At 35.9% G+C, this 14,561-nt stretch overlaps 1 protein-coding gene across 1 annotated transcript in view; it reads right to left on the bottom strand.

Moving 5' to 3' along the window:
• Window positions 1-1,791: 1,791 nt before the first annotated feature.
• Window positions 1,792-14,561, bottom strand: part of SEPSECS (Sep (O-phosphoserine) tRNA:Sec (selenocysteine) tRNA synthase) — a 42,554-nt gene continuing 29,784 nt past the window's right edge. Inside the window, exons 9-11 of the mRNA XM_004461812.2 lie at window positions 9,250-9,343; window positions 7,833-7,920; window positions 1,792-6,224 (exon numbers count right to left, since the gene is read on the bottom strand). Of these exons, the coding sequence (XP_004461869.1) occupies window positions 5,918-6,224; window positions 7,833-7,920; window positions 9,250-9,343 (489 nt within the window). The 3' untranslated portion in view covers window positions 1,792-5,917. The remainder of the gene's footprint in view (window positions 6,225-7,832; window positions 7,921-9,249; window positions 9,344-14,561) is intronic.

The following is a 14,561-nucleotide window of genomic DNA, read 5'->3' as shown; positions in this document are numbered from 1 at the left end:
CTAGTCAGGCGTGGTCACCTTGTCTAGGCCCAGTGGGCAGAGGCGGTGTCACCTCTTGCCGCACTGTTTGCCACTGAGGCAAGCCAGGTGCCCCTCCTCCCACAGCTGCCCAACTGCAGGGAATGCTTCGCGGACAGTCTCCTTCAAGGTCCAGCTCAGCTTTTGAGCCAAGGTCATGCTCTTCATGGGATGGCCCTTGGCTGATTTCTGAGCCAGGCAATGGTGCAAGGGCCTGGCCATTTCTGCCCAAAGTGGGATTCTTCTCTGACTTTGCTTCAGAGCTCCCCTGGGCTGGCAGAGGCTGTGGGGTCTGCATTCCAGTCTGGTGCCTTCGTGTGCCCCAACCTACTTTCCCCCGAACTTTGTCTCAGCATCTGCTTTCCAGAGAATCCACCCTACAACACCTGAGGCCTATGAGGTAGCCTAAAACCACTCCCGCTCATTTCCCTCCTGCTCCAAACAAATCTGCTAAACCCCAGACCATATACCTGCGTGGGTCAATTAGCATAAATGATCTGGAGGTCATCAACTTTTTTTGAACCTTTCTGGGTTGTGATTTGACATTTCACATGCATAACAGTTAATTCACTTTAAGTGTTTTTTTTTTAATTCTCAAATGTCAACGCAAAAGGTGACCCATAGAAACCAATAGAAAAACCCTAAAAAATCAAGATGGTTCTATAAGATCAACTATATACTTTAAAAATTAATTTCCAATGGAGAAGGGACAAAATTCCTTGAAGCGTCCTCAAAAAAAGTTCTACTAGGCAAGCGGATTTGGTTCAATGGATTGAGCATCCACTTACCACATGGGAGGTCTAGGGTTCAAACCCAGGGCCTCCTGAACTGTGTGATGAGCTGGTCCACACAGTGCTGATGTCTGCAAGGAGTGCCACGCCATGCAGGGGTGTCGTCCACGTAGGGGAGCCCCATGTCCGAGGAGTGCGCCCCTTCAGGACACCTGCCCAGCTGAAAAAAAGCGCAGCCTGCCCAGAAGTGGCACCGTACACATGGTGAGCTGACACAGCAAGATGATGCAAAAAAAAGACACACACAGATTCCCTGTGCCACTGACAAGAATGCAAGTGGACACAGAAGAACACACACAGCAAATGGACACCGAAAGCAGACAACTGGGGGGCGGGGGAGAGAAATAAAAAGCAAATCTTTAAAAAAAAGTTCTGAATAGAGAATGAATATATTTTAATTTAAACCTACAACTTAGGACAGGATGGTTTTACATAGCAATAGCAGTTGCTAACAGCAAGTGCTGTTTCAGGTATTGAGTTTACATATATTATTCCATTTAATCCTCACAACCCAGTAAGGCTATGTCCATTTCACAGATGAAGAGACTGAATTTGGAGATTAAATATGTGAGCTAACATAGTTAATACGTACCAGGACAGAGCTCTAACTTCAAATCAAATGGCAACTACTTGCAAAATTCAAGTAGCATAACTGAAAAGTGAAATCTGCTTAAGGAAGTGATCCTAATCCTTTCTGCTTCTAATAAAAGAGGGAGTGTTGCTTTTAGAAAAGATGAAATACTTATAAGTATCCAATTTTCTACAGTCATCATATTCTTCGCAAAATGGCTAGAATGTCACTTTTTAAAAAAAATCTAGCCCCATGACTCATGAGTCTCATTATGGATATGACTTTTCTTGATGATTTCTGGGCAAGTCTACTGATCAATCAAAAAATGGGCAAGTAATTTAATGTTAGATATCTGTACTTTCAGATTTTATCCATAGTAACAATGAAGTAAAATAATATGAGGTACTGTCATTAATGATCAAAGATTTATTTAATATGATAAATTACACAATTCATTTTTCTTTTCGAATAGTCTACACCAAAAATATTTTTGGAAATATCTTTTTCTTTTGGTAAAACATAGGTTAGCAGTCTGACATGACATGAACCTCACAGCCAATAGCTAGAGTCCCCCACTGTTAAACGTCATCTTTCTTTGCATTTTTCTACAAGTTCAAGATGATGCCACTTGATACAAACAGTATAAACATTTCCAAATTTTGCCGATGGCCTAAACTACTGCAAAATATCAGAAGGAAAATTACAAAAGTGCATAAACTCACCATTTTAAATGTTTACATACCATAATGGCTAAAAGGAGCATGAAAGTGAAAAGGCACAAAAGGATGCAGTTGGTCTTAAGGCCTAGAGACTCAAAGCGGCCTTAAGAGACATACAACGAATACGTAACTTTTTAAAGTGTTAAAAGCATATTCACTGAGCCTCCTCTTGACATAGAGGTGCAATGGACACAACCAATCCAATGTCCACATAGAAGAGGTGGCATTGGATTGGGAAAAGTGGACATAATGGACAAAGGGTATGGGGAAAGGCAGGAAGAGATGAGAGGTGGAGGCGTCTTCGGGACATGGAGCTGCCCTGGATGGTGCTTCAGAGGTAATCACCGGACATTGTAAATCCTCACAGGGCCCACTTGATGGAATAGAGGAGAGTATGGGCCATGATGTGAACCAATGTATATGAGGTGCAGAGGTGCCCAAAGATGTACTTACCAAATCCAATGGATGTGTCATGATGATGGGAACGAGTGTTGTTGGGGGGGGGGAGAGGGGGGGTGGGGGGGTGGGGTTGAATGGGACCTCACATATATATTTTTAATGTAATATTATTACAAAGTCAATAAAAAATAAAAAAATTAAAAAAAATTAAAAAAAAAACATTAAAAAAAAAAAAAAAGCATATTCAATTGTTCTTAGCAATTATTCAGTTATGAAACCACTGAAATGACAAAAATTCTATGTACCCAACACTGGATTCTTTTTCAGTTACAAAATGTCAGCCTCATGAATGCAAAACAAAAAACCATTTAAGTACCTGGCAGAAATTAGTACATCTAAGCAAATGGAACAAGAAAACCCAACTTTTTTATGCACCAAATTTACACATACTCCAAAGAATTCTCTTAGTGTGACATAAATAAGACTCATAAGGGTTTTGGTTTTTTTAAAAATTTTTATTGTTAACTCTTGGTTATTTCCCTCGGTGAAAGGACACAACTCTCAAGCTTCTAATTCAAAATTAAAGTAATATCATTGGTTAAAAAAAAAAAACTGTTTAAATTTTACTAAAATCTATGGAAGCCAGAGGCACAGCCTAAAGATAAAAACACATTCTGTAGCTTAAGCCTCAGTGACAGTCCTTATTATGGGCTTGTGAAAGAGAACTGCAGTAGAGTTATATGCTAGGTCAAAATATTAGAGAAAACTTATTTTAATTTACCATTCTGTATACCAAGTGCCTATTGGCTAACAGAACTGTATTCAATAATTCATTTCTGTAACTTCATTCAACTAATACAAAAAGCTAAAAAGGAAGACTTATAGTTGAATTCAGGATTCCTAAGGCTGGTATTACATATCATTCCCCAAGACTGAGAATTCATTAACAGAAAAGTTACAAGCCAAATTCAGTTTGATTTAAAATATCTTTTCCTGCCACACAGTAAGTCACACATTATGTAATGACCCAAAGAATATTTTTTGTTATTCAATCTTTTTTTTCTAGGCAGACTACCACATCCAATGACTTTAGAGACCAAACTCCAAAATTTTACCTGCTAGCCTTAATAAGGGTAGTCAAGTTATAAAGATGTTAGTCATCTTAGTCAATGATCAGAAAATGGACCATGTGTACATCTGTGTACTCTGTGCAGTTCAAGGAAAGCTAAGGCCAATTGTGAGACCTAGCTATCACTAACAATTTAAAAGAAATAATTTTATTTATTTTACTTCTTTAGACATATAAGGGGCAACAGCAAAGAGAGCAAAAAAGACACTGGGGAGAGGGCCAAGGAAGGCTTGAGTATAAAGAATCTCCAACATACCCATCAAAAACTTTCTTGTGAATTCTATGTCCTCAAGGTCATAATTAAAGCAGCAGAGATTTAAAAGAGCTGGGATTCCAAAGCCTCTGAAAAAGGAAGGGTTAATAATAAAAACAGCAGCTGATTTTATGCATCAGGAACAAAATGTTATAGTATATCTATCATTCACATGTGGGTTCATGTAATTTATCTTCAATTAGAATTATTATCTATTCAGCAGCTGAAGCCCAAGAATTGCTGATACACTGCAGATGAGAAAACATTTGCTAGTCTCTCAGCTCTGGCCTTTCTTAAGCTAAGTGATGATCACACAATATAGATCACTTGTTCTATAAAACAATTTTGGCTTACATGTATATAAGTTGCACTGCCAGCATTTACATTTGCAACATCTCTTCATTCCCTTTCTTAGACTCAGAAGTTCTGCTGCAACTCTTCAGCTTTACTGGTTTACAATTCAGTCCCAAATTCACACCAAAAACATTACCCAACTTTTTAATCCAGGATTTGCTCCTTTGAATGTTACTACAGCTGTTAAAAAAAATCAAAATTTAAGACTTTGATCTCAAAGACATAAATTTTAAAATAACCTTTACAATATTTATACTCAAGTACTTTTATCTCAATAGTACTTCATCTCAACAGTACTTCTAAGATTACTAAGCCAGTGTCTAAAGTTTTCAACTTGCCCCTTAATGGGAGTGGTGTCTTTATGAGCTTGTTTACAAATAGTCTAGAATAATGTACAGAATCTCTTTCTCATACAGTTCACACTGAAAAAAAAAATTCCAGAAATTGACATGGTATTCTCTACCGTAGTCTCTTGAAAGTGAATTCAACATCTTAACAGGTATTTAATTTATAAAAAGAATTCCATCTTTGGATAAGGATACATTCAAACTGGTTCTTTACTGAAGAATTCTTAGAGCTTTTAACATGCCAATAGGCACACTGGCAAAGGCTTTTCCCAAAATTATTTGTCCACAGAACTCTTTAGGCCACAAGAGCATCTTTTAGGAATAATGCTCCATAGAACGGATTTTGAGAAACACGGCTTAGATATGTCATGTATACAGAAGCTTTACTAACTCCTTGGGTTATTAAGATATCAGTTTATGATTAACTACAAAGAATTGTTTAACCCATAAGCCTGGAATTTCAGACAGAAAATGAACATAAAGGTGGTAGAAATATACCTGTTATCATACTACAGAATTTTCAACATACAGAAAATTACAATTTCAACAAATAAATAAAGTTGCTATGGAAAACATCACTTTACTTGAAGAGTTCATTTAGAGCAGTATTTCTTAACCCCGGCACCAATGACATTTTGGGATAGATAATTTTTTGTTGTAGGAAGCTGTCTTGTGCATTGCCTGATGCTTAGCAACACCCCAGGGCTCCACTCACTGCATGTCAATAGTATCCCCCCAGTTGGGGCAAACAAAAAGTCTCCAGATGTTGCTTAGATATAAGCAAAATTACTCTCAGTTGAGAATTACAGCTTTGGGGTGAAAATTAAAGTTTACACCTTGACTCCTTGACTCTTCTTCCCCTAGGAATGCCCATTTTACAGGCATACTGAAACTTATACACTTAATAATAATCATCTAATAATTAGTAGCATTAGAGATCTTTCTAAACTCTGTGTGATCAGAAACAGAAATTGTGAATAATGGAGAATGGTCAGGAGAAAGCAGTCTAAACATTTCAAAGAGCATTAGAGACAATTTTACAGCCATTATATTAATAAGAATTACCTGAATCATAGTGTTTGATTTTAAAACAATCTAACAATTAGAAAAATGTTAAATGCACTGTTTAATCTGTTAAGGATCATAAAGATTGAACTGTTAAAAATCGAAGATTTAACAATCACCAATGGCTATCTCAGATCAGTCTACTCCTTGACTGAATACTCTCCATAAAATTATCAATTCAAAAAGTCTCAAGTGTTTTTTATAAACTGCTTGCTTGCATCATAGCTTCGTTTCTTTCTTCCAAATTATCAAAAAGAAACAAATTTGCATGTCATGAAGAAGCATCCTGGTATGTGTCAGTAAGTACATTATCAAGTTTTAAAGCCATCTCTCCAATATCCACATCTTCGGGTTTGTTAAAATTGTCAACTCCAGATACATCACTCTCTTTATTATGTTCTTTTTTTACTGTTTTTAAACACTTGTCAAGTCTCTTTATAAACAAGTCCACATCCTGCGTCTTCATTCCAATGGCTGATGCAGCATTGAGGTAAGCGCAAGGGTAATTATTTGTATGTGACATAAAGCCTCTGAAAGTGTAGCCATTCACAGTTTGCACAGACCCAAGAGGCACAACCCTGAAACAGAATAGATTTATCAATTTAGTATATCTGATTATATAACAGAATGTCATCTGTAAATAAAACCTTACAACTACTTAGTAAGAAGTTTAAAAACAGCGATAAATCATGGCCTAAGCAAACACACTGAGCCAGCCTTAAAATGAAAAATATATAATAAACTTGCATAGAAAAAAATACATAGAAAAAGTCCTGCCTGATGACTGCCATTTACTTACCTTCTACTAAAGAGCTACAATCTGTAAGAGTCTCAAACACCTCTACATCATCAAAGAGATAAAAAGAAAACTTATTTCTGTTTTTGTGCCAAATCTGAACTGACTTCATACATACATACTTCAATGGAACTAAAATTTATAAGTCAAACCACTTTGATTAAGTGCACTGTGTTGCCTCAACTAATCAACAAACAACAGGAACTAGAACTGTATTTATGCAACTCATGCTATGCACTGGAGGGTATTAAAGCAAGAACCCAGAAGAAATTATGTGCCTGCTTGGAGCAGGGTTGTGGTCAGCAAACATAATACTCAGGACTGGCACATGCATTTTTGAGGCTTCATTTCATGGGCAAGTACTTAAATAGAAGCAGATTTTAAAGAGAACTTTTTAAAAAAAAAGGAGCCAGGGAGCCAGTTAAGAACAACAACCTAAACAAAAAGACAAATAGTGGCAATACTAAAAGCAAGGTCAAGAAACCAGTATGGAAGTGTCATAACTATGCTTGTACAAATACAGTTCATCAAGGTAAAACTGAATTAACCTAAGATTTTGCTTTCAAAAAGTTGTACTTTGACGCGAAATCCCTAACCTTTGGTAGTCAGAGGGAAATTTTTTCATATAAACAGGTAAAGAAGAGTATTTAGAGCAAGACACTTCATTTCTATATGAAATGACCCAAGAGGAACAACCCTGAAACAAAAGATTTATCGCTTTAATATGTCTGATGATGTAACAGAACACCACCCATAAATAAAACCTTATATTTACTTATCAAGAAGTTTAAAAACAGTCATAAATCATGGCTATGCAAACACACTCAGTCAGCCTTGAACAATCTGGTCAAGCCAGACCTCATCAAATATAAAATGACCTCTGACACCTCATCAAATATAAAATGAAAAATGACAAGCATTTTCAAGCCATGTAGCTATAAAGGGGAAAAGTACATTTGTTGAAGGCCATACTTAGCAAAAACTGCATAACTTTTAGTTTAGGAAATGGACTTTTCCTTGACAACAGTTCACTTGAATTTAGTAATGAAGATGAGTAATTTCTAATATCTCAGTATGACACCTCCGAACATCATCTAACAAAGGAAAAATAAAGAAAAAAATCTGGACAGGGAGATAATAAAACTTTGTTTCTGTATGTCTATTAAAACAAGCAAGATTCATATTTTTCTGTGACTATTTCAAGTAGAGGCAGTCCACAGGTGGATAAATTTAAAAAGCCTTGTGGATTCTCTAATTTCAACATTATTTTACCCCAGGATAAATTCTCAGGTATAGGTTCCACTTGGGGGGCTATTGTGGAGGGCAGGTACTTTATTAGAGTTAACTGTGAAAAGTCAAATAAACCCAAACCTCTTTCAATCATACTTACCTGGCTCCAGAAACCTGTCTCGTGAAAAGCATTGAGCCAAGCTGAGTAACAGCTTTGTCATGGTGCTCTAGTGTCTTAAGTGTCACAGCTGAAAAAAAGAAGAAAGTATCCCAATAAGCATTGATTTACTGGGACAAAACTCATTAAAAAAACAAACTCAATGATGGAGACATTGCTTTATAATCACGATGAAGAGGTACTTTAAATACTCATTGTCAAGAAGTAAAATTTCACTTTAATGCTCTTAAATTATGGAAGGGATATCAGACAAAAATATTTTAATGGTAATTAACATGGTAAGAATTTGAAACAGCATTTCCATATCATCCTTTCAGACAGTGAGTTTTCCAAATAAAGAGATGGAACAATGTCATGGTCAGTATGGCAATTTATTCAAATTCAACCAAGTTTTAAGAACATCCAAAACGAGAGTTTGGAATATCATTTCAGTATATATGATTAAGATCAAATTTTGCACACAGAAATTACCTTCATTCCTGTCACCACTATTAGTTTCCATTTACTGAGGACTGACTGACAACACAAGAAATTTTACAAACATCATCTTGATCAATCTTTTAAAATTCTGTGAGAGAGCATTATCTCTTTTATAGACAGGAGAAAGGAAGTTAGATGCTGGTACCTGGCAAAACTGGTACTCAGAACACACCATACCTCCTTCTATACCATCTACATAGATTATAAACCAGCAAAGTATTGCATAGGGTGTTTTTTATTATATATTGGTGCCTTAAATGATTTTCTATGTAAGCCCATTCTTGAAAAATGCTTCAGTTACAAATTATTCAATTTCCTTACTTTCCTCACATAAATGTGAAATAATAGTATACTATATATAGTCACATATTACAAGGGATAATTATGAAACTTAAAAGTTATTTAATAGTATAAAAGCCAATACTTTCCATTCTAGCTGCTTTTATATATGACAAAAATACATATTCCTTATATAAACAAATGAAATTACCACAAATACAGATCTCTCTAATATGCAGAGGCTCAAGATAATAATAATATGATCAAAAACAATACAAAAAAAACCTTGATTTCTGATATTTTGGTATTTTATTAAAGGAGACATTTTAAATTACTGACAGAGTTCTCACTAGTGACTAACTTATTTTGGTTAGAAAAGGATTTAAGTATTATTTTCTGCATATTCATTATAATACTTAATACTGATTCTGATTCTTTCAGTATATAAACTATATCTTAAGAAATACACTGAAGCATTTCTAAAGGATAAGATTTTTCAATTTACAGATTAATACTGTAATTAATGAATTTAGAAATAATGTAACCAGAAAAAGTTCACTTTCTTTTCAAAAACACCAGCTTCCTTCTGGTGATGGTACAGAAATAGTGATTCTTTTTTTTTTTAAGGAAAAAAAATTACCTAAAGAAATAGGATTGTGAGGTGTAAGCAACAGTCTTTCATTGTAGGTTTCTGATAGTTTCTTTAGTTCCTTGGACAAATACGAAAACATTTCCTGCAACAACAAAATGCCATATTTAAAACAAGTATAATAAATACTGTAACTTGCCTGATTTAATAAGACAAAATCTAATTGGTTTGAAATCTGTAAATTAACTTATTCATGTGCCTTGGAAACAAGTCTCTCCTATGCCCCAATATAATGAGATTTAAAGCTGCCACAATCATCAGAAAGCACAGGACTTAAGGAGAAGAACTAACCAAAGAATCAACCCACTTGCTGCTGTATTAGTCATCCAAAGGGGTGCTAATGTAAAACACCAAAAATATGTTGGCTTTTATAAAGGGTATTTATTTGGGGTAGAAGCTTACAGTTACCAGGCCATAAAGCATAAGTTACTTCCCTCACCAAAGTCTACTGCCACATGTTGAGGCAAGATGACTGCTGACAGTTGCCAAGAGTTCAGGGTTCTTGGGTTTCTCTTCGGGTTCAGCAGCTATGCTCGCTCCACAAGACCAGCTGTAGATTATCAGGCAAATGGCTCTGTCTCCCTCCCCGGGGTTTCTGCCATGTCTCAGGAGCCATCTCTATTCCTGTGTTCTTCTGTGTTTTCACTTCCAGGGCTCCAGCTCAAAACTTCAACCTCCTTTCTCTGGGGTGCAGTTTCTCTGTGAGTTCCCACCCACCAAAGGGGCAAGGATACAATGTCCTACTGATGTGGCCCAATCAAAGCCTTAATCATTATTTAATCAAGTAAAAGTAAAACCTCTGAATCCAATACACTCTCATATGCCCAGAGGTAAGGACCAGTTTACAAACATAATCCAATATTTCTTTTTGGAATTCATCAATAATATCAAACTGCTACAGCCACTTTGGAACTATTATGCATCAATCACAAATCCATCCTCTTCTGATAAGCTTGACTACTACCACTTTAGTTCAAACAGCCATCAACCTCTTCCCTGGACAAAAGTAACAGATCCTAAATGATTTCTCTGCCTTTTATCTTATCCCTACATAGAGAGGTCAGAGGGGTCTTTCAAAAGCATAAATCAGATCATGTCCTGCCTCTGTTGAAACTCCCCAATGGTTTCCTCCTGTAACTATCAAAGCAATCCAAACTCCTCACCTATAAAGCCCATGTGTTCTGGGCCAGCCCACATACCCAACTCAGCAACCTCATTCCTGCCCCCAAGCTATGCACTTCTGCCACAGCAGCCATCTTTCCAACTGCCCTGACCATGCCAAGCTCATTCTAGTGTTAGAACCTTTCTACCTGCTTCCCTTGTACACAGAAAGCTCTTCTCCCAGATCATTCCCTGATTGGTCTTTTCTTGTCACCTTCCAGGAAGACTTTTCCTTGATCACTTTCCCATTAAAGTAGATTTTCCACCCAGCCTGATCTGTTCACCATCTCCCTCCAAAACTATTATCTATTTTCCTTTACTACACTTATTCATAGTCTGAAATTATCTCCTTTATTCTTTAAAAGAATACTGCTTATTACTACCCACTAGAATGGAAACCTCCTTGAAGGGAGGGACTTCAGTCTTCTTCGCTACTCCCCCAACACCAAGAAAAACGTGTCAGGCTTTTAGTATGCAAGTTTAACTTAAAGAACAGGTTGTTTACAATGGTATTTCCTTTTAGTCACACAAACTTTAAAAGTAGAAATTTCCTAAACTCAAACAAAAGACTATAGAAACTAAAAACTAAAAATTGTACTCTTGATCTCACTCTGAAAAATAACATATGCCCAATAGTAGGGTATGGCAGTTTGAAATTATTTAATGAATCCCAAAAAGAAAAAGCTTATGCTTGTGGACTGGCCCACCCCTGTGGGTGGGAGACCTTTTTCAAATTGCACTACTTCAGTGAGGTGTGCCTCAGGAAGAAAACAAACCAAAACCAAACCAACCACGGAGACACACAGGAAGAAAGAGTTCTGCCATTTTTTTATTCGGTCATGTAAGAGAAAGGAGAGGATCAAAGAGCTGGGGCTCTGGGGATAGATGAGCCATATGCTTTATAGCTTGCAGCTGAAATCAGAAAGAAAATAGAGCAGCCAAGACTGGGAGAAGAGGTCCAGTAAGAGACAAGCCCTATGCCTGGTTGCCCACAATTGAGCTCTGGGAGACTGTACAGCCCAGAGAGGGAGGCAGAGGCCAGGCAGAGATCACCTGCCATCTTCCTTCAACACATGGCCACTGACTTTGGGGAGAAAGGACCTCTTACGGTGCCTTGAGTTGGACTTTTCATGGCCTTTGAACTGTAAGCCTTTACTCCAAATAAATCCCCGTTATAAAAGCTAACCCATTTCTGTAGTTTGCATTGGCAGCCCTTAAGCAAACTAAAACAGGGAATACAGTAAAATATATTTTACAAGTATAAAATTTCACATGCATATGTATGTAAGTGGAGTTTAACCAAGTTAATTAAAATTTGACAATATTTAATAAATATTAAGTTAGCAACTCTTTGACCTGAAATTATACTTTGTTCTCCTAAGCCTTTAAAAAATGCTGAAATAAAAACTTGCCCAGGTAAGTCTCAGCTGAATGAACCCATTTCTACTGACCTCCTCAAGTCATAGTCAAACCATGTAAACTCTAAGATATATCAAACGGCCAAGGACTAACAGAGTACCCAAGCAGAGATAGTAAGAAACAAAGCTTTTCTAATTCAAAGTCCACAGTAGCTGTGTCAGAGTTTTCTTAGTAAGAAAAGGGCTGTGGAGCAGGTGTAGCTTAGTGGTTGAAAGTGTGCTTCACCTGTATATAGTCCTGGGTTCAATCCCCAGTACCTTAAAAAAATAAAAAGGGGGTTGGGGGCTGGATACTCTGATCCTACACTAGACCCCAGAGTAGCATTTTTAGGCCTGAAGCATAGAGACAACTCAAACTTCTGTTAAAGTTAACAAGAAAAGGGAACTCTTACCAGGTTTATGAATTATTAATGAATCCATTAACACCCCAAACTTTTATATCCTTGTCAACACAGTATATTTTATATTCCAACCTAAATATTTAAAATCTAATAATCTGTAAATTTTTAAGACATTTTATAAAATTAATTCTCAGGGTACCACAGTTATGAAACCCTAGACAAATGACTAAAATAAATTGTTTTTATATTCAAAAAGTTAACACATCCACATTTGTCATACCTAATAAAGTTATAAGTATTATTGTTACACATGATAAGCCTTTTCTTTTGTCATTATTACAGAAATATTTAAGGAGGCAAATATCAACAGCATGTGTAGAAATGGAAAAAAAATATGTTGTAGGCATCTTTTCCCAGACACATAAAGATTTCCTGGCCCATCCTTCTTAAAATCTTTATTCCGAAAGGCAAAATGATAAGACAATCAAACGTAACAGAGAAAACATTTTTCCCCCGCAACTAGAATAATTCACAATCTTTTAACAAAGATTAGCATTCTCAGATTTCATTTGTGCATTTTTCAATTGCTATAAACTAGTTCACTAACTTAAATGCTCTGGATTGATTTTAAAGGCAGTCACATATTTTCATTTAGATATTAATTGCTGATTTTTGCATCTATGTTATTCACCACAGCCTCAACCTGCATCTGTCAAGTTAATTCTCTCTCACTCTCAAATTCACCAATCTCTCAAAAGCAGAAACAAATCTCGTAGCCAGGAAATGCCTTTTATAGACCTCCTTATAGTTTCCCCCTAACAACAACAAAAACCACATCCATCCTTCATTTATCCTTCAATATATATATTAATTAAGCAAAGCTTTCTCCATTTCACATTTCAGTGGTGAGGACCAATCTAAAATATTCTATCTACTTTGGCTGCCACAATAATCACAAATGTGGTCAGACTGGCAGAATAAGAGGAACCTGATGAGTAGTTAATTTGTACTTAATTGACTTAGCTTTTTCTGAAAAAGGAATATTTCCTTAGTAACACCCCTAGAGGGTGCTTTTAAACTTACTGATGCATATATGGCTATTTAAAAAACTGTGATGTTTCCAATGCTCAACTTCTCAAATGAAAATGAATTAGCTTTAACCAGTTCCACACATCATCTGCTAATGCCACTAGAACTCAGTTTTAACTGTAGGTAACATTAGGATAAAAATCTTTAGACTAAAAAGATAATACTAAGGTAACTAAGCCTCACATATCTCTAGTATATGAGTAATCAGACAAAAAAGGGAAAACATTGTGAGTCAAATTCACATTCATCTGCAAATACTTTTAGAGTACCCCTATACTCTGTGTAAGGTAATCCAATAAACAAGGAAGGTTTAAATATTTTAAACTGCAATATACTGAATTCTACAATATTCTACATATGTAAGTCCTGAATGCTTTCCCATTATTATCACTATATTTAAAAAATTTTAGTAGATATTACCACTATTTCCTACACAAAGACTTATCTAAGCAATTTTTTACCTAATATATTAAAGGTACTACAGAACCTGCACTATTTTTTGTTATGGTTAAATCTATAGCTGACATTTATTATAAAATACTTCTGTAAAGGGAGAAATTTATAAGCACCCAAGCAAATGCATACAGAAAGATCTTACTTAAAAGAAATGAAACATTATTGATTTTCTATGCCCTTTGTGCTGTATTTAACTTAATTTTAAAAGACTTTTCACTAGAGATAAACTGAACTGTATACCTGAATGCTAATGTCAGCTGTATTTCTAGAATAAAAGTACAAAGCTTTATACCATAGTTCAAGATGTTAATGGAAGAGAAGTTGAATTATATAAAGCATTATCTTCTATATAGCCTTTTACAAATTGATTTGCAATCATGAAGCCCAACATCCAGCCTATCCTTCTCCTCTAAGATGTGTGCAATCTACTAAATTTTAAAGACAAAGGTCTTATATGATCACATCCTTTGAAACATACTATCTCATGTTATAGGGTAAGATAAAAATAGAACTTCACATATTATTACGGTGTGTTTCATAAGGTGTGTGGGTAATATATCAAGAGAGAAACATAACTAATCTAATATTTCAGTGATAAAATGAATGGATGGATGGAGAGCAGACAGTAGGTACATTTCCACATAAACCAATGCCCATACTTCAGGATAACAGCACTAAATACAATTTGCTGTTATCTATGATTGGGACCTGCTGAAAGGATCCACACGTATTTAGCCATACCAATACACTGAAAAGCACTGCTTTCAAGCTCTTCTCTACTCTTGGGGCCCCACATCCCTGCCTGAAATCTGAAGTTTTTGTTCAGCTTCAACTACTC

This window comes from Dasypus novemcinctus, chromosome 1 (genome assembly GCF_030445035.2).
Source record: "Dasypus novemcinctus isolate mDasNov1 chromosome 1, mDasNov1.1.hap2, whole genome shotgun sequence".
NCBI classification, from domain to species: domain Eukaryota; kingdom Metazoa; phylum Chordata; class Mammalia; order Cingulata; family Dasypodidae; genus Dasypus; species Dasypus novemcinctus.
The sequence above is the reverse complement of the archived record's forward strand: the minus strand, read 5'-3'. Positions and strand labels throughout refer to the sequence as shown.